This window comes from Heterodontus francisci, chromosome 1 (assembly GCF_036365525.1).
Source record: "Heterodontus francisci isolate sHetFra1 chromosome 1, sHetFra1.hap1, whole genome shotgun sequence".
Classification (NCBI taxonomy): domain Eukaryota; kingdom Metazoa; phylum Chordata; class Chondrichthyes; order Heterodontiformes; family Heterodontidae; genus Heterodontus; species Heterodontus francisci.
Window position 1 is genome coordinate 15,168,634 of NC_090371.1, and position 21,581 is coordinate 15,190,214.

The 21,581-nt window shown below is 43.1% G+C and overlaps 1 protein-coding gene across 3 annotated transcripts in view; it reads left to right on the top strand.

The window, feature by feature from the left end:
• The window catches only part of paip2b (poly(A) binding protein interacting protein 2B), a 99,684-nt gene that overhangs the window by 71,093 nt on the left and 7,010 nt on the right, over positions 1–21,581 (top strand). For all 3 annotated transcript variants that reach the window (XM_068028684.1, XM_068028685.1, XM_068028686.1), the window contains one exon: positions 19,989–20,162. In XM_068028684.1, coding sequence (XP_067884785.1) covers positions 19,989–20,162 — 174 coding nt within the window. The remainder of the gene's footprint in view (positions 1–19,988; positions 20,163–21,581) is intronic.

The window sequence follows — 21,581 nt, forward strand, 5'->3', positions numbered from 1 at the left end:
AGGAACTCCTGCAGTGATGTCCTGGAGCTCAGATGATTGACCTCCAACAACCACAGCCATCTTCCTTTGCGCTAGGTATGACTCTCACCAGCAGAGAGTTTTCCCCCTTGCTTTTAAAAAAGATTTAGCTATATTATTAATATTTGTATAACCTCCAATTTCCTTGACATGTTAATACTTCAAATAATCCCAGATCTCTCTGCTTACTACGTTTAATCATTGTAGGAGGTTTCAAAGGACGTTTGGATGTTCTTGTAACATTCTGTAACTATGTCGCTTTATGAAGCTAGGTTTTTGCGTCTGTCAGCTTTTATTTTATGTGTTGGCAGGATGTGGATGACACTGGTGATGCTGTATTTATTGTCCAGGTGGTAGTAGACCTCCTCTGGCGATTATTTATATTTGAGTGGCTTGCTAACAGGGCCTTTAGGGTTTCAATTTCCACACGGTCTCTCCTGATTGCGTACGTAACTTTCTCTGGGGATTCTACAGACCTTGTGCCAAATAATAGGAGAGCCCCTCAAATTTACAGTAGCCGTGTAGTGTTGGGACTGGAGTTTTATGTTGTCCAGGTTGGGTGCGATGCCATGTTCCCTTCTCTGAAGGACATTAGTGAACTAGTTGGGTTTTAACAGTAACAGATTTCCTGATCATCCCACAAATTATGAGTTCAGTTTCTGTTTGCCAAGGTGGGATTTGAATTCATAGACTGTGGGTTGCTTCTCCAGTTCCACAACTTCAGCTGATTCGGTCAGGTGGAGTTGAGACCACAAGCAGATCAGCCATGATCTCATCTAATGGCAGAGCAGGCTTGATGGGCTGAATGGCCTACTCCTCCTAAGTCCTATGTTCCACTAAATTATCCCTCCAACAGTTATTGTCTCATTTGGGAAAGGGAATGCTATATTGTGTGAGTGCGAGAGATAAATTAGATGTACCACCCCACCTTTTTTGTTTATTACTGAAGTTACCGATGGAATCTTTAAGGTAAGGTACAGGCTGTAGAAAATACTTTATGCACAAATTGCTTTTTTTTTCTTCAAAATGTAGGTCTTTTTTAACTCTTAACCTTGTAGGAAATAATTTGATGCAACTTTCTTCAGTGGAATGGATCATATTGTATCAACACATTAAGGAGTCACTTGACTAGTGTCAATTGAGTGGCCACCTGTGAACTTTGACTTTGTCATCCAAGCTGGGAAACCTCAATGTCTTTGTGGCAGCAGTTGGTTTGATTTTCTCCCAATTTGGCATTCATTCTGGCCCCTGCATGCTATCGATGCCACTCTTGTGGAGCTACGCACTAACAGGATTCTATTAATCAGAGTTGTTGCTTGGCTATTTTAACATACTGGTACCAATACATTATTGGAAAATTCTCAAGTTAGTGAACTTTATATTTTGTATCAATATGCTTGTGTGTTTCACGTAAACTAACCTGTACCAAGTTCCCATCATCCATCTTCCCTGTGACCTACATTGGCTCCCAGTCCAGCATCACATTGACTTACAATTTCTCATCCTTATATTCAAATCCCTCCATAGCCATGTGCTTCCCTATCTCTGTAATCTGCTCCAGCCCTACAACCCTCCGAGATCTCTGCCCCCATTTCTGACCTCACCAATCTATCATCCCTCACCATTGGTAGCCGTGCCTTCAGCTGCCAAGGCCCTAAGCTCTGTAGTTTCCCCCTAAACTTCTCACCTCGGTACCTTTTCTCCTTTTAAGTCGTTGCTTAAAACCTACCTCTTTGACCAAGCTTTTGGTCACTGGTCCTCATATCTCCTTGCGTGTCAAATGTTGTCTGATAACACCTTGTTAAAGGCAGGTTGTTGTGTGTGATGTTTTTAATTCATCACCACCAATGCCAAGACTTGAAAGAATTAAATGTTTCTATTGCACAAAATTCTCTCCTATGGGGGAGAGCAGAATCAGTGCTGGGGATTTTTCATGGGATTTTCCGCATGTGCCTTTGCACTTTACTGAAATTTCAATGACGCTGTTGTCAGCTGAGCAGCTTCTGCTGGACTTAGCTGAAATGGTGATTCTACAGAAATAAACAAACTGACAAATATCCACCCTAAGTTAATTTTTTTTCCTCACTAGCTAATATTAGTCTTATGAACAAAGAACAGTACAGCACAGGAACAGGCCATTTGGCCCTCCAAGCCTACGCCGATCTTGATGCCTGCCTAAACTAAAACCTTCTGCACTTCCGGGGACCGTATCCCTCTATTCCCATCCTATTCATGTATTTGTCAAGATGCCTCTTAAACGTCGCTATTGTACCTGCTTCCACCACCTCCCCCGGCAGCAAGTTCCAGGCACTCACCACTCTCTGTGTAAAGAACTTGCCTCGCACATCCCCGCTAAACTTTGGCCCTCGCACCTTAAACCTATGTCCCCTAGTAACTGACTCTTCCACCCTGGGAAAAAGCTTCTGACTATCCACTCTGTTCATGCTGCTCATAACTTTGTAAACCTCTGTCATGTCACCCCTCCACCTCCGTCGTTCCAGTAAAAACAATCCGAGTTTATCCAACCCCTCCTCATAGCTAATGCCCTCCAGACCAGGCAACATCCTGGTAAACCTCTTCTGTACCCTCTCCAAAGCCTCCACGTCCTTCTGGTAGTGTGGCGACCAGAATTGCACACAATATTTTAAGTGTGGCCTAACTAAAGTTCTGTACAGCTGCAGCATGACTTGCCAATTTTTATACTCTATGCCCCGACCGATGAAGGCAAGCATGCCGTATGCCTTCTTGACTACCTTATCCACCTGCGTTGCCACTTTCAGTGACCTGTGGACCTGTACGCCTCGATCTCTCTGCCTGTCAATACTCCTAAGGGTTCTGCCATTTACTGTATATCTCCCACCTGCATTAGACCTCCCAAAATGCATTACCTCACATTTGTCAGGATTAAACTCCATCTGCCATTTCTCCGCCCAAGTCTCTAACCGATCTATATTCTGCTGTATCCTCTGACAATCCTCATCACTATCCACAACTCCACCAACCTTTGTGTCTTCCGCAAACTTACTAATCAGACCAGCTACGTTTTCCTCCAAATCATTTATATATACTACAAAGAGCAAAGGTCCCAGCACTGATCCCTGCGGAACACCACTAGTCACATCCCTCCATTCAGAAAAGCACCCTTCCACTGCTACCCTCTGTCTTCTATGACCGAGCCAGTTCTGTATCCATCTTGCCAGCTCACCTCTGATCCCGTGTGACTTCACCTTTTGTACCAGTCTGCTATGAGGGACCTTGTCAAAGGCTTTACTGAAGTCCATATAGATAACATCCACTGCCCTTCCTTCATCAATCATCTTCGTCACTTCCTTAAAAAACTCAATCAAATTCGTGAGACCACTTAAGTGACCACTTAAACTTGCTTTCTAATTTAAATTGATTCCATTCTGGAATGAGGGATATAAATTGCAATGTTGTCGTGAACTTGCAGTGCTAAACAAAAGATTTTGTAACTAATCATCCACTTACAGAGGAATACCTTCCTCAGCATGTTTGAGTAAACAATTGACTTGCGCACAGGGCTAATGGCAGAAGTTATGAATGGGGAAGGGGGTGATGCAGAATATCCTGGCATTAGTTGAACACTGTGCTTTTTTTTTTACTTCATGTCTAAAGTTCTGAAAGGAGGTGTGGAGGAAAGGGATGGAGCAGCAGAAACAGGGCTAGCTAAATTGCTCTTGTAGTGCGCTGGCACAGGCTCAACAGGCCGAATGGTCTCATTCTGTACTGTAATTATTCCATGATATAAATGGCCCTCCTTGTACCCAGATCTCTCTTAACTGTTGTCACATGTTGGACTTAATCTCATCATTACATTGCACTTTTATGTGTTTATCCCATGTGGAATTACTGTTCTGTCAACTTCAATTAACTGAACTTGCAAGGTGGGGGGAGGGGGGGTGTCATTAACATATTTTTGGAAAGCGAAGAGTCCAGTTTGCCTAATACTTTTAAGGAGGTCTGCTGGCCTTCTCAAATGATTTGAAGGAAAGAATATATTTGGAAGAGTTTTGTATTAGGGCAGCTGAGTTAATAGCTGCTACTATTAAATCACTTACCCCCAGTACTTTAATCATCTTTTAATTTTAATTTTGTGCTAATTAGTTGCATGAAGCTATTGGACATGATAATTACTCTGAGCCAGTTTATCTGAGGATGTAAAAACAACCAAAGGGAATTTCTTTGGACCTGGGGGTTAAAATTCTATTTAAGGTGTAAAATATTAATGTGAACTACTGGGAAGGAATTGATGATCCAAACTGTTGGCGCAGAAGGGCCATTGATGTCGCATTGAAATAATTAAAATTTGAGCACACTATCTCAGTCTCCTCTGACCTCCCTTAGTTGATAAAATAACCTCCCTCTCATGTCTGGAGCTGTATGCAATTCCCAAGCTGTGTCCTAATCAATGTTGGAATCTTTATGTATCAATGGTTTAGAATTCAGGGTGGACAAGTTTATCAAAGACACCAAGTTTGGGTGTGGGAGATGGGGTGGAGAGGGCGATAATGTGCAGTAGAATCTAGATAGATTGGGAAGGTTCACTGAGAAATGGCAATTGAAATTGTGACAAGTGCCAAATGATGAAACTAGGGAAGGGCTTGGTTTAAGAGTGTCTGAGGCGGTGGCAGACAATATTGTGGTAGAAGAAGTAAATCACTTTGGTAATGGATAGATTATGGGGTTTAAAGCTCAGTTGATGGTTGAACAGAGCACCAAATTTGCAAATGGTCTGGTTCAGCTTGAGATAGCCAGGAAGGGGATGAGGTTAGTGACAAGGGAGTACAGTTTCTAGCAGGTGCCAAAGTGAAGGCTTAGTAGCCTTGGTGTAGGCCTAGAAGCATTAGATTCAACCAAACTTGAGAGGGTTGATAGAGAAGCAATCATGAGAATGGCCATGTGCTCACAGATTGTGCCGAAGACTGCATGTAGGTAAAGAAGAGGAAAGGGCAATGGGTAGACCCTTGGGAGCTTCTGGAGGTGAATGTGCATGGGATGAAAAACAAACTTGTCTCCATCTGGAGTACTAAGTGCAATTCTGGTCACCATATTGCAGGAAGCACTTCATGGCATTGGAAAAGCTGCAGCAAATGTCTAATTATTAACTGCTGTCAGGCACTTGAGCTACAAGGAGAGTTTCAAGAGGCTGAGAGAGAGAGGATTTTACTGGTTGATCAAAATCCTCAACCGGTTAAATCTGCAAAATTCTTCACGAGAGCCCCTAATCTAATGTGTGTATCCAGCATTTTCTTTTTATTTCATGCAAGAGAAAGATGTGAAATATCTCATTCGTACAGAAAATTGGAACTCGAACAATGTTTGACAATTAGGGTAAAGTTTTACCCACCATCTAACCCTGTGAAATATCTGATCAGGTCGTGCTACATACTGAAACTGGCTGCAGAGGATAAATTATACCCTTCCCATATTTGTGGCCAGCAGTTTTCTGCAAAAAAAAAACCCCAGAATAATCTTTCATCATATGTCATTCCCCTGCCTGAGCTGTGATCTGTTAGGAATTCTCCAACATCTTGGTTAAGATCAGCGAATCTTGTCCAAGGTGTTGGTGAGATGGTACTGGGTCCTGAATTGTTTCTTTTATTTCTGTTCTGCCTGCAGGAGTTGAGATTGGCACATGAGTGTTTTATCTCACGAGCTGCCAATGAAATGAAGACTAGGTATATGATCTAAGGTTAGGGAATAACTCTAAATAGCTGGGTTAGTACACGACTGTTAGGGTGCGTGTGTAGGGCGGCGCAGTGGTTAGCACTGCAGCCTCACAGCTCCAGCGACCCGGGTTCAATTCTGGGTACTGCCTGTGTGGAGTTTGCAAGTTCTCCCTGTGTCTGCGTGGGTTTTCGCCGGGTGCTCCGGTTTCCTCCCACAGCCAAAGACTTGCAGGTTTATAGGTAAATTGGCCATTATAAATTGCCCCTAGTATAGGTAGGTGGTAGGGAAATATAGGGACAGGTGGGGATGTGGTAGGAATTTGGGATTAGTGTAGGATTAGTATAAATGGGTGGTTGATGGTCGGCACAGACTCGGTGGGCCGAAGGGCCTGTTTCAGTGCTTTATCTCTAAATAAATAAAAATAAATAACTTAATAAGGAACAAGTGAGTAGCAGGTATTGTTGAGTAAGGTTTATTTTAACTAGTGAACTGCATTGATTTTTAGTAGGATTTATCAGTGACTAGTAAGGTTTTATTAATAATTCTAAGCGGTTGTAGTATTGGTAAGGTTTTTTTTAGCAGCAGCAAAACTAATAAATAAAGAAAAGGCAGGGTTTCTTCAACCTCAAGAGTGCACCTCATGTGCTATGTGGGAGCTCCAGGATGCTTCCCGTATCCGGAGAACCATTTGTGGAGGAAGTGTCATCAATTGAAGCAGCTTGAGCTCCGAGTTTTGGAACTTGAGCAGCAGCTGGCGATACTGCAGGATGAGAGCTACATGGATAGCACATTTATAGATGTGGTCACCCCACAGCTTAAGAGTATGCAGGGAGAGAGGGAATGGGTGACTACCAGGCAGTCAAAAAGAGTCAGGCAGGTAGTGCAGAAGACCCCAGAGTGCATCTCACACTCCAACAGGTATTCAGTTCTGAATGCTGAGCAAAGTGATGCTTCACCTGGGGAATGCAGCCAGAGCCAAGTCCATGGCACCACGGGTGGCTTAGCTGTACAGTGGGGAACAGGGAAGACTGGAATAGTGCTGGGTGATTCAATAGTCAGGGCAACAGACAGGCGTTTCTATGGCCGCAGGCGTGAATCCAGGATGGTGTATTGCCTCCCTGGTGTCAGGGTCAAGGATGTCACTGAGCGGCTGCAGAGCATCCTGAAGGGGGAGGGTGAATAGCCGGTGGTCGTGGTCCCACATCGGAACCAGCGACATAGGTAGAAAGAGGAATGTGGTCTTGCGGTAAGAAATTAGCAAGCAGGACCTCAAAAGTAGTAATCTCCAGATTACTCTCAGTGCCACATGCGAGTGAGTATAGAAATGGAAGGATAAGACAGATGAATGCATGACTGGAAAGATGGTGCAGGAGGGAGGGCTTCAGATTCCTGCGTCATTGGGACTGCCTCTGGGGAGATGGGACCTGTACAGGCCGGATGGGTTGCACCTAAACAGAGCCGGGATTGAGTTCCTTGCAGGACGTTCTGCTAGTACTGTTGGGGAGGGTTTAAACTAGTTTGGCAAGAGGATGGGGGCCTGAGGGTAGACTCAGCTGGGACAAAATCAGAAATGAAAATGGAAGACAGAAAATTAATGGATGAGTCTGGAAGACAGAGGAAACGAGGGTTAGAAAATAAAAGGAGTTTGGCAGTGCTCAAGGGTATCTATTTCAATGCAAGGAGTATAGCAAATAAAGCAGATAAGCTGAGGGCACAGATAGACATGTGGCAGTATGATATCATAGCTATTATTGGCCTAAGGAGGGACAGGAATGGCAGCTCAACATTCCTGATTACATAAAATCCCATGGGATCCAGGGAAATGCAGCAAGGTGGATACAAAATTAGCTCAGTGCCAGGAAACAAACGGTAATTGTAGACGGGTGTTTTTGCAACTGGAGGGCTGTTTCCAGTGGCATTCGCAGGGCTCACTACTGGGTCCCCTGCTTTTCATGGTGTATATTAACGATTTGGACATAAATGTAGGGGGCATGATCAAGAAGTTTGCAGACGACACAAGATTGGCCATGTGGTAGATAGCGAGGAGGAAAGCAGTAGGCTGCAAGAAGATATTTATGGTATGGTCAGATGGGCAGAAAAGTGGCAATTGGAATTCAACTTGGATAAGTGTGAGGTGATGCATTTGGGGAGGTCAAACAAGGCAAAGGAATACACGATTAATGGGAAAATATTGAGAAGTTTAGAGGAAGTAAGGGACCTTGGAGTGAATGTTCACAGATCCCTGAAGGTAGCAGGACAGGTCGATAAGGTGGTTAAGAAGGCATATGGAATCCTTTCCTTTATTAGCCGAGGTACAGAATACAAAAGAGCAGGGAGGTTATGCTGGAACTGTATAACTCATTGGTTGGGCCACAGCTTGAGTATTATGTGCAGTTCTGGTCACCTTATTACAGAAAGGATGTAATTGCACTAGAGAGGGTACAGAGGACATTTACAAGGATGTTTCCAGGACTTACAAATGCAGCTATGAGGGAAGATTGGATAGGCTGAGGTTGTTCTCCTTGGAACAGAGAAGGCTGGGGGAGATCTGATTGAAATGTGCAAAATTTTGAGGAGCCTGGATAGAGTGGAAGTGAAGCGTCTATTCATCTTAGCAGAGAGGTCAGTGACAAGGGGGCATAGATTTAAAGTGATTGGTAGAAAAATTAGAGGGGAGATGAGGAAAAACTTTTTCACCCAGAGGGTGTTGATGGTCTGGAACTCACTGCCTGAAAGAGTAGTTGAGGCAGAAACTCACACCTTATTCAAAAGGAGTCTGGATAATGCACCTTAAGTGCCATAAGCTGCAGGGCTACAGACCAAATGCTGGAAGGTGGGATCAGAATAGGTGGATCGTTTTTCAGCCAGCACAGACATGATGGGCCAAGTGGCCTCTCTGTGCCTTAAACGTTCTATGATTCTATGATGTCACCATGCCAAGCTGCTGAAAGAACTGTTAAATCTCTATAAATAAACAATACATTATGAAACGCCACTGGATATAATCTTGCTTGCGCTTTTAATGTTTGCCATAGCTCAAGTTATCCACTCACCTACTTCTGCGATGCAATGTTCCACTCAACCCCAACTACTTTTGTTTCATAGATAATAGCCCCATGATCATTACAGGCCTGCATTTCTAATATTGTAGAGTATTAGAATATAGAATGATGCAGCACAGATGGAGGCCCTTTGGCCCATCATGGCTGGGTTGGGTCATTTAAAGAGCTATTCAGTTATTCACATTCTCCTGCTTTTTCCCCGTCGCCTTATAGATTCTTTTTTCCCCTTGTGAAGTATTTATCCAATTCCCATCTTAAAGTGTATTACTCCGTGTGCTTTCACCATACTTTCAGGTTGCTTCTTGCTCTTTTGATAATTACCTTAAATCTGTGTCCTCTGGTTACTGACCCTTCTGCCACCATGGAACAATTGAAAAGGTACGGCACAGAAAGAAGCTATTCAGCCCATCGCGTTTGCACCGGCTGAAAAAACTAGCCGCCCAATCTCATCCCACCATTCCGGGTCTGCAGCCTTGCAGGTTACAGCACTTCAGCTGCAGGTCCAGGTACCTCTTTAAATGAGTTGAGGGTTCCTGCCTCCATCACCGATCATGTCCAATCATGTCCTCTCCAATCCTTCTACCAATCATCTTAAATCTGTGCCCCCTGGTAATTGACCTCTCCGCTAGGGAAGCAGGTCCGTCCTGTCTACTCTATCGAGGCCCCTCGTAATTTTGTACACCTCAATTAAGTCACCCCTCAGCCTCCTCTTCGAAGGAAAAGAAACTAGCCTGTCCAATCTTTCCTCATAGCTGTAATTTTCAAACCCTGGCAACATTCTTGTAAATCTCCTCTGTACTCTCTCCAGAACAATTATGGCCTTCCTGTAATGTGGTGACCAGAACTGTGTGAAATACTCCAGCTGTGGCCAAACGAGCGTTTTATACAGTTCCAGCATTACATCCCTGCTTTTGTATTCTGTACCTTAGCCAATAAAGGAAAGCATTTGGTATGCCTTCTTCACCGCTTTATCTACCTGTCCTGCCACCTTCAGGGACCTGTGGACATGCACTCCAAGGTCTCTCACTTCCTCTACCCCTCTCAATATCCTCCCGTTTATTGTGTATTCCCTTGCTTTGTTTGTTTTCCTGTTTTCCGCCCACTGAACCAAACCATTGATATCATTCTAGAGTCTACAGCTATCCTCTTCACTATCAACTATATGGCCAATGTCATTTGCAAATTTCCCAATTATGACTCCCACATTTGTGTCCAAATCATTAATATATACCACCAACAGCAACGGATCCAACACTGAGCCCTGTGGAAGGCCACTGGAAACTGCCTTCCATTCGCAAAGACATCTGTCGGCCATTACTTTTTGTTTCCTGTCACTGAGCCCATTTTGGATCCAACTTTCCACATTTCCCTCCGTCTCTTGGGCTTTTACTTTTCTGACCAGTCTGCCATGTTGGGACCTTGTCAAATGCCTTATGAAAATCCATGTAGACAAATACAATTGCACTACCATCATCAATGCTCCTTGTTACTTATTTAAAAAATAAAAAATTCAATTAAGTTAGTTAGACAAAACCTTCCCTTAACAAAGCCGTGCTGACTATGCCTGATTAATCTGTGCCTTTCCAAGTGGCAGTTTATCCCATCTCTCAGAATTGATACTAATAATTTGCCCACCACCGAGGTCAGACTGACCAGCCTATAATTACTTGGTCTGTCCCTCGCACTCTTTTTAAACAATGGTACAACGTTTGCAGACCTCTTGCTCTTAAAGAACGAAGAAAATTACAGCACAGGAACAGGCCCTTCGGCCCTCCAAGCCTGCGCCGATCCAGATCCTCTATCTAAACATGTAACCTATTTTCTGAGGGTCTGTATCTCCTTGCTTCCTGCCCATTCATGTATCTGTCTAGATACATCTTAAAAGACGCTATCGTGCCCGCGTCTACCACCTCCGCTGGCAACGCGTTCCAGGCACCACCACCCTCTGCGTAAAGAAATTTCCACGCATATCCCCCCTAAACTTTTCCCCTCTCACTTTGAACTCGTGACCCCTAGTAATTGAATCCCCCACTCTGGGGAAAAAGCTTCTTGCTATCCACCCTGTCTATACCTCTCATGATTTTGTACACTTCAATCAGATCCCCCCTCAACCTCCGTCTTTCTAATGAAAATAATCCTAATCTACTAAACCTCTCTTCATAGCTAGCGCCCTCCATACCAGGCAACATCCTGGTGAACCTCCTCTGCACCCTCTCCAAAGTATCTACATCCTTTTTGTAATGTGGCGACCAGAACTGCACGCAGTATTCCAAATGTGACCGAACCAAAGTCCTATACAACTGTAACATGACCTGCCAACTCTTGTACTCAATACCCCGTCCGATGAAGGAAAGCATGCCGTATGCCTTCTTGACCACTCTATTGACCTGCGTTGCCACCTTCAGGGAACAGTGGACCTGAACACCCAAATCTCTCTGTACATCAATTTTCCCTAGGACTTTTCCATTTATTGTATAGTTCACTCTTGAATTGGATCTTCCAAAATGCATCACCTCGCATTTGCCCTGATTGAACTCCATCTGCCATTTCTCTGCCCTACTCTCCAATCTATCTATATTCTGCTGTATTCTCTGACAGTCCCCTTCACTATCTGCTACTCCACCAATCTAGTGTCGTCTGCAAACTTGCTAATCAGACCACCTATACTTTCCTCCAAATCATTTATGTATATCACAAACAACAGTGGTCCCAGCACGGATCCCTGTGGAACACCACTGGTCACACGTCTCCATTTTGAGAAACTCCCTTCCACTGCTACTCTCTTTCTGCTGTTGCCCAGCCAGTTCTTTATCCATCTAGCTAGTACACCCTGGACCCCATGCGACTTCACTTTCTCTATCAACCTACCATGGGGAACCTTATCAAACGCCTTACTGAAGTCCATGTATATGACATCTACAGCCCTTCCCTCATCAATCAACTTTGTCACTTCCTCAAAGAATTCTATTAAGTTGGTAAGACATGACCTTCCCTGCACAAAACCATGTTGCCTATCACTGATAAGCCCATTTTCTTCCAAATGGGAATAGATCCTATCCCTCAGTATCTTCTCCAGCAGCTTCCCTACCACTGACGTCAGGCTCACCGGTCTATAATTACCTGGATTATCCCTGCTACCCTTCTTAAACAAGGGGACAACATTAGCAATTCTCCAGTCCTCCAGGACCTCACCCGTGTTTAAGGATGCTGCAAAGATATCTGTTAAAGCCCCAGCTATTTCCTCTCTCGCTTCCCTCAGTAACCTGGGATAGATTCCATCCGGACCTGGGGACTTGTCCACCTTAATGCCTTTTCGAATACCCAACACTTCCTCCCTCCTTATGCCGACTTGACCTAGAGTAATCAAACATCTATCCCTAACCTCAACATCCATCATGTCCCTCTCCTCGGTGAATACCGATGCAAAGTACTCGTTTAGAATCTCACCCATTTTCTCTGACTCCACGCATAATTTTCCTCCTTTGTCCTTGAGTTTGTCCAATCCTTTCTCTAGTTACCCTCTTGCTCCTTATATATGAATAAAAGGCTTTGGGATTTTCCTTAACCAGTAGTAAAGGTGGCAAAACCATCAATGCGCTTTTAATGTACTGATACCTTTGGGTTTTCCTTGATTTTCCCTGCTAATATTTTTTCATGTCCTCTCTTTCTTAATTTCCTTTTTTACTTCACCCCAGCACTTGCTATACTCCCCTAGGCTTTCTAAATTATTAAGTTTTTTGTGACTGTCATCAGCTTTCTTTTTCTGCTTTATCTTAACCCTGGATGGTACTGGATAACCAGGGGGCTCTAGATTTGGCAGTACCACCCTTTTATCTTTGTGGGGACATATCTACACTGTGCCCGTAGAATCTCACTTTTGAATGCTTGCCACTGATTTTCCTTCAAGTAGCTGTATCCAGTCCACTTTTGCAAGATCACCTCTCAGCTTTGTAAAATTTCCCTTCCCCCAATTTAGAACTTTTACTCCTGTTCTATCCTTGTCCTTTTCCATAATAATGCCAAGTCTAACTGTATTTTGGTCACTATCTCCAAAATGGTCACTCACTGCTACTTCATCCACATGCCCAGCTTCATTTCCTAAGACTAAATCTAGAATTGCACCCCCTCTCATTGGGTTTGTTAAGTGCTGGCTAAAAACATTTTCTTGAATGCAGTTCAAGAATTTTGTGCCCTCTGTGCCCTTCAGTGTTTGTATCCCAGTTGCTATTAGGATAGTTGAAATCCCAAACTATTATTGCCTTACTGTTTTTGCACTCAGAAATTTGCCTACATATTTGTTAATCCCTATCTCCCTCTCATTACTTGGGGGTCTATAGTACACTCTTAGTAGTGAGGCAGCCCCTTTTTTATGTCTGAGCTCAACCCATATGGCCTCATTTGATGATTCATTTCGCATATCATCCCTCCTCACAGCTGTAATTGATTCTTTAACCAATAATGCTACACCCCCTCCTTTTCTATCCTCCTCTCTATCCTGCCTGAAAACTCTATATATCCATGGATGCTGCGCTGCCATTTTTGCCTCTCTATAAGCCACGTTTCCGTTATAGCAATTATATCACACTGCCATGTGTCTATCGGTGCCCACAGATAATCGGCTTTATTTGCTTTACTCCTTGCATTTAAATAAATACCTTTTAACACTGCCAAATTCCTGTGCTGCACACTTTTCAACCTTTGCTTTGTCTGTCTTTCAGTTACTCGCTAATTTTCTGCCTCCCATTCCCTGCTCTGAATTTGTCCCATCTGAAACTCCCCTCAGGTTCCCATACCCCAGCCGATCTAGTTTAAACCATCCGCAACAGCACTAGCAAATCTTCCTGCAAAAATATTCGTCCCGGTCCTGTTCAGGTGTAGAACTTGTAGGCTTGTACAGGTCCCATCTTTCCCCAGAAATCTGAAGCCCTCCCTCCTGCATCATCTCTCCAGCCACACATTCATCTGGTGTATTCTCCTATTTCTGTACTCACTAGCACGTGGCCTTGGGAGTAATCCACTAAGTAACCCCACTATTTACAAAAGGAGGTAGAGAGAAAACGGAATTATAGACCAGTTAACCTGACATCAGTAGTGTGGAAAATGCTGGAGTCCATTATAAAAGATATAATAACAGAGCAATGACAGGATTGGACAAAGTCAACATCGATATACGAAAGGGAAATCATGCTTGACAAATTGACTGGAATTTTTTGAGGATGTAACTAGTAGAATAGATAAGGGAGAACCAGTGGATGTGGTGTATTTGGACCAGTTAACCTGACATCAGTAGTGTGGAAAATGCTGGAGTCCATTATAAAAGATATAATAACAGAGCAATGACAGGATTGGACAAAGTCAACATCGATATACGAAAGGGAAATCATGCTTGACAAATTGACTGGAATTTTTTGAGGATGTAACTAGTAGAATAGATAAGGGAGAACCAGTGGATGTGGTGTATTTGGACTTTCAAAAGGCTTTTGATAAGGTCCCACATAAGAGATTAGCGTGCAAAATTAAAGCACATGGGATTTGGGGTAAGGTACTGACATGGATAGAGAACTGGTTGGCAGACAGGAAACAAAGAGTAGGAATAAACTGGTCCTTTTCCAAGTGGCAGGCAGTTACTAGTGGGGTACCGCAGGGATCAGTGCTAGGACCCTAGCTATTCACAATATATATTAATGATATAGATGAGGGAATTAAATGTAATATCTCCAAGTTTTCAGATGACACAAAGTTGGGTGGGAGTGTGAGCTGTGAGGAGGATGCAGAGAAGCTCCAGTGTGATTTGGGCAGGTTGATTGAATGGGCAAATACATGGCAGATGCAGTATAATGTGGATAAATGTGAGGCTATCCACTTTGATGGCAAAAACAGAAAGGCAGATTATTATCTGAAAGATAGATTAGGAAAGGGGGAGGTGCAGTGAGACTTGGGTGTCCTTGTACACCAGTCGCTGAAAGTAAGCATGCAGGTGCAGCAGGCAGTTAAGAAGGCAAATGGTATGTTGGCCTTCATAGCGAGAGCATTCAAGTACAGGAGCAAGGATGTCTTGCTGCAATTATGCAAGGCCTTGGTGAGACCTCATCTGGAGTATTGTATGCAGTTTTGATCTCCTTTATCTGAGGAAGAATGTTCTTGCTATGGAAGGAGTGCAGCGAAGGTTCACCAGACTGATTCCTGGGATGGCAGGATTGACGTATGAAGAGAGATTGGGTCGATTAGGCTTGCATTCGCTAGAGTTTTGCAGAATGAGACGGGATCTCATAGAAAGCTACAAAATTCTAACAGGACTGGACAGACTAGATGCAGGAAGGATGTTCCCGATGGCGGGGGAGTCCAGGACCAGGGGTCACAGTCTAAGGATAAAGGGGTAAGCCATTTAGGACTGAGATGAGGAGAGATTTCTTCACCCAGGGAGTGGTGAACCTGTGGAATTCTCTATCACGGAAAGCAGTCGATGTCAAATCATTAAATATATTCAAGAAAGAGTTAGATGTAGTTCTTAGTGCTAATGGGATCAAGGGATACGGGGAGAAAGTGGGAACAGGTTACTGAGTTTGGATGATCAGCCATGCTCATATTGAATGGCGGAGCAGACTCGAAGGGCCAAATGGCCTACTCCTGCTATTTTTATTTGTTTCCAATCCAGAGATTATTACCTTTGACAGCCTGCTTGCTAATCTCTTTCCTAACTCCCTAAATTCAGCCTGTGGGACCTCATCCCTTTTTCTACCTATATCGTTGGTACCAATGTGGACCACGACCTCTGGCTGTACACCCTTGCCCTCCAGAATGCTCTGTAGCCGCTCGGCGATATTGATGACCCTTGCACCAGGGTGGCAACATACCATCCTGGAATACGAACATATGGATTACTGATTACTCCACATTTCCACCTACCCCTGATAACCTACCACCCCCTTGCTTATCAGGAATCTATCTACATCTGCCTTAAAAATATTCAAAAGCTCTGCTTCCACCGCCTTTTGAGGAAGAGAATTCCAAAGACCCGCGACCCTCCGAGAAAGAATTTCTCCTCATCTCGATCTTAAATGGACAACCCCTTATTTTTAAACAGTGACTCCTAGTTCGAGATTCTCCTACAAGGGGAAACATCCTTTCCACATCCACCCTGACAAGACCCCTCAGGATCTATATGTTTCAATCAGGTCACCTCTTACTCTTCTAAAATTCCAGCGGATACAAGCCTAACCTGTCCAGACTTTCCTCATAAGACAGCCCGTCCATTCCAGGTATTAGTCTAGTGAACTTCTCTGCCTCCAATGCAGTTACATCCTTCCTTAAATAAGGAGACCAGTACTGTACACAGTACGCCATATGTGGTCTCAACAATGCCCTGTATCGGTGAAGCATAACCTCCCTACTTTTGTATTCAATAAATGATAACATTCTATTAGCTTTCCTAAATATGTGCTGTACCTGCATACTAACCTTTTGCAATCCATGCACTAGGACACTCAGATCCCTCTGCATCTCCGAGCTCTGCAATCTCTCACCATTTAGATAATATGCTTTTTTTATTCTTCCTGCCAAAGTGGACAATTTCCCACTTTCCCACATTATACTCCATTTGCCAGGTCTTTACCCACTTAACCTATCTATATCCCTTTGTAGCCTCCTTTTGTTCTCTTCACAAGTTACTTTCCTACGTATCTTTGTGTCATCAGTAAATTTAGCAACCATACCTTAGATCCCTTCATCTAAGTCATTTATATGCATTGTAAAAAGTTGAGGCCCCAGCACAGATTCCTGTGACACACCACTTGTTACGTCTTGCCAACCAGAAAATGACCCATTTATGCCTACTCTGTTTCCTGTTTGCTACCCAATCTTCTATCCATGCCAATATGTTACCCCCTACACCATGAGCTTTTATTTTCTGCAATAACCTTTGATGTGGCACCTTATCAAATGCCTTCTGGAAATCTAAGCACAATACATCCACCAGTTCCCCTTTATCTACAGCACATGTAAGTCCCTCGAAGAGCTCCAATAAATTAGTTAAACATGATTTCTATTTCACAAAACTATGTTGACTCAGCCTAATTACCTTGAATTTTTCGAAATGTCCTGCTACAACATTTTTAATAATAGCTTCTAACATTTTCCCTAAGACAGATGTTAAGCTAACTGGCCTGGAAGTTTCCTGCTTTCTGTCTCCCTCCCTTTTTGGATAAAGGAGTTACATTCGCTATTTTCCAATCTAATGGAACCTTCCCCGAATCTAGGAAATTTTGGAAAATTAGAACTGTCACACCAACTATCTCACTAGCCACTTCTTTTAACACCCTAGGATGAAGTCCACCAGGACCCGGGGATTTGTCAGCCCGCAGCTCCAACAATTTGTTCAATACCACTTCCCTAGTGATTGTAATTTTTTTCAGTTCCTCCCTCTCTTCCATTTCCTGACTTACAGCTAATACTAGGATGTTACTTGTATGCTCAATAGCAAAATATCTGTTCACTTCATCTGCCATCTCCTTATTATCCATTATTAATTCCCCAGACTTACTTTTTATAGGACCAACGCTCACTTTGTTAACTTTTTTTTTTAATAGCTGTAGAAGCTCTTACTATCTGTCTTTATATTTCTAGCTAGCTTTCTCTCGTACTCTAATTTTACCTTCCTTATCAATCTTTTAGCCATTCTTTGCTGTTTTTTATATTCTGTCCTATCTTCTGACCTGCCTCTCGTCTTTGCGCAATTATGGCTTTTTCTTTAAGTTTGATACTGTCTTTAACTATTTTAGTTAAAAATCTGTGACCATAGAAGTGCCTGTCTGTTCCCCTAACTATAGAATCCCCTACCCCTGTTGCTCTCCTCTCTCTTCTCCTCCTTCCCTGCACAGCTGAGCCACCCATGGTGCTCTGGTTATGATTGCTGCTGCACTCTCCAGAGGAGCCCTCTTACCCCATCGGTACTCAGAAATGAATACCGGTTCGAAAATGGGATGCCCTCCGGGGTCTCTTGCACTACCTGCTTCTTGTCTGTCTGGCAGCCACCCAGTCCCTCTCTGCCTGCGCTCTCAAGCTGCAGGGTGGCCATCTCCTGAAAGATGCTGTCCACATATCTCTTATCCTCGCGAATGCACCTCAGTGATTCCAGCTGATCCTCGAGTTCCAAAATTCTGCGCTTGAGTTTTTGCATTTGGTGGCACTTTCTGCACATGTAGTTGTCCAGGACATGGGCAGGGTCTTTGAGTCTCCACATGGCACAGGTGTGAGCAGCCCAGTCATGCCTCGAATTATTTATTTACTGCATTAAAATTGGGAGTGAAATAAACACAAAATAGTTACAAATAAAATGAACAACGGGTAACCAGCTACCGACTACTGGTCTTTCAGCTTCTACTTAGTAGATAGACTTAAATGTTTGAGAAAAAAAAATCTGCCGAAAAATGAAAAGAAAGTAAAATACCCACCAGATACTCACCGACTAGCTCTCTGTGCCTCGTCGCTCTCTCTCCCCTCTCGCACTGTTTGGCTGGGTGAGACTTCAGAGTTACAACCTACCTGCTTCCCTATGATGTCCACTTACCAAAACTAATCTGCCTTACCACTATTAATATACCCAACCAATACTAAAATGTTACCAATAGTAGTAATAACCTCCGTAATAAGCCCTACTGCTTTAAAATACAACAGAACAGTAGACTGACCAGCTTTTTCCTTTTGCTTATGTGCCTTAATTGTAAGGTAGTTATATAAATTTTAATTTTAAGTTTTTTCTAATTTGTAGATACTTACACACACACACACCCCAACAGGGTACTAACCCAGCTATTTACAGATACTCCTTAACAGCAGTTATTCACCAACCAGTCTCCTTGCAACTTTCCTGTGATGTCACTGTTCACTTTTTTCCCAAACTCAGGCGCACTTGGACTCCTGTACGATGCTCTCCTGGAAGGTAAGTGCTGCAGGCCGCGATCCTCAGCCTTTATTTAACTGCTGCCCACTCCATGTTTGGTTCGCTCCTGTCCACTGCTCTCCCAGAAGGTAAGTGCTGTAGGCTGCGATCCTCGGCCTTTATTTAACTGCTCCCCTCTCCATGTTCCTCCCACAAGTCCGCTCCTGTCCGATGCTATCCTGGAAGGTAAGTGCTGTAGGCTGCGATCCTCAGCCTTTATTTAACTGCCCCCTGCTTCGTTTTCCTCCCGCCAGTCCGCTGCTGTCGCTGTTCTCCTGGAAGGTAAGTGCTGTAGGCCGCGATCCTCGGCCTTTATTTAACTGCCCCTGCTTCGTGTTCCTCCCGCAGGTTCGCTCCTGTCCGCTGCTCTGTTGGAAGCCACTGGAAAAAATTGTTCCTTATTTACTCTATCAAAGCCCCTCATGATTTTGAACATTTTAAACAGGTCTCTCATTAATTTTCTCTGCTCTAAGAACAACTTCAGCTTCTCTAGTCTCTGCGCAGAACTGATCTGCCTACAATTGCTCTATGGACAGTTCATGAACGTGATCATATAGTGTTTTTTGAAAGGTATTTTGCTAACACTATGGCAATAAGTGACAACTGGTTTTATTTTTATCTTATCTTGTCCTCCTTATCACTGAGTGACTGATCTCCAACGTAGCAGGTAACAGTGTAGGGAAGGGAGGAGGAGTTTTCTGAGCAATTGTACATCTGCAGTTAACCAGCTCTTAGTGCTGGTGGGCTTAGTGTCTGCCATATTTCTCATCAGGCGATGTTTTGGCTGGGGATGATACACCCTTGAGACCTACTGTTTTCACAGATACAAATTACTTTTTCTTTGTAGATAACTTTCATTTCAGATTAGCCACTTTATCCTTTTTGTTTAAGAAAGTCACTTTAAGCTGGTCTGCTCAGTGAATTGACCTCTAATGATTTAAAATATTCACTAACAGCCTCAAGAATACTTTTCGATATTGAAAGAGGTTTTGATAGAAAACATGAGCGGGAAAGTTTTTCACAGAAACTATGACACTGTATGCTTTATGTGATAGTTCTTGCAATATGATTCCATTCCAGACATGCTTCTCCCTTCCACCTCATCCTTTTCATACTACTTTTACTGAGTCTACTTTCCATGATTTTTGAACATCTGCCTGGAGAAATTGCAGCTGGCCAACACTACCAGGCCCTTTCCAGTAATACCATGCCACAATATTCAGACTCGATCCTTACCCAGCATGTGTGTTTAATAGTTAACAATTTTATGTGGTCCACAGGTAGAAGAGGAATTATGGGAGGAAGAATTCTTGGAGCGTTGTTTTCAGGAGATGCTGGATGAGGAGGACCAAGAATGGTTCATTCCAGAGAGGGATTTGCCAGGCATCAACCAGATGCAACAACAAATGAATGGACTGTCCATAAATGATAGCAGCAAGACAGAGGAACTTGTGGTAAGGAGCAAAGAATGGTGATGTAACCCACTCTCACAAAGGGCCAGTGCATTAGTGTAAAAATATTTGCTTGCTGATCAGTGCCCTAAATGTCCTGGCAACTTCCTTTCTTTGACATGATTGATAAACTGGTTTGTGGGTCCAAATTTTCACAGAAGGTAATTTGGTGGGTTTAAATTGTTATGTCTGGCTCGTGCTAGATTATTCTGAGGACAAATATTTTCTTGGATTTTTATTTTTGAGATAACTAGATAGCCATGATGTTGCACAACTAAGTCTGCATCAAAAATAAAAATTACAGTATATACATCAGAAGTTTAAACTAAACTTTAAAAATTCCGTACACGCTTGATTTTTTTGGTTTGAAGATTTGGTTTTGGACTGGGGAGTAGCAATTAACCATGTAGTTCTGGACCTGTAATACCCTGAATTGTAATCTCACTCCAAGCTTCCAATATCATCAATATGCAAGAGAAATGCAAATGCTTACCTACTTTGAGTTAGCCCAGTTCACTCCTTTATACTTGGCTGCAAATTGCCAGTGGTGTAATGTAAGCCTGGGGGATAGATGAATAAAGGAGAAAATATAAATATTAAAAGGGTGGTGAATATATCAACAGCCATGTGTTTTTTTAAAATTATAAAAATGTACAACTTTCACAGCAGAGTAGAATATCTGGAGCATTGATGCTGCAGTGATTACCACTTGTGTCTTCCAAAAAATCAATACTTTTTCAGTTATGCTGTTGTAAGAAGGTTGGTTGCTTTCTTGCACTGAAAAGAGGAGAGAGGAATTGGTGAACCCAGAGTCACTATCTCCTACCGCCAAGCAATTTGTTAGACAGCAACCAGCATTCCATACCTTCTGGTCTATATAATCAGCTGATATAAGTGCAAGACAGTAGCCAAACTTAGCTTGGAAGACTGAAGTGCCTGAACATTTTCAGCCTAAATATGGGGAGGATGATTAACGTGAAGATTGTGCTGTCCTGGGAGGCACTGCAGGGATCAACTTGAGCACAAATTGGATAGATGTTTGAGGAATTGAGCAGTTGAGAGATATTAGTTTTTGAGACCACCTAAATTGACTGCATAATCTTTTCTGGTCCAGTACTTTTCTGTGTTCCTAAGTAATCTGTTTCCTCCTCTCCTCTCTACCCCGGTATGTTTAATCGAGGTGTTTAACGTGATTAAGTCGTTCAGTTGCATAGATACAGAGAAGCTGTTTGATCTGGTGAGGGAAGTCCAGAACACGGGGCATAATTTTAAAAATAGAGCTCGGCCATTAAGGAGCGAAATCAGGAAGCACCTTTTCCCACAACAGTGAAAATCTGGAATAAGAGCAAAATACTGTGGATGCTGTAACTCTGAAACGAGAACAGAAAGTGCTGGAAATACTCAGCAGGTCTGGCAGCATCT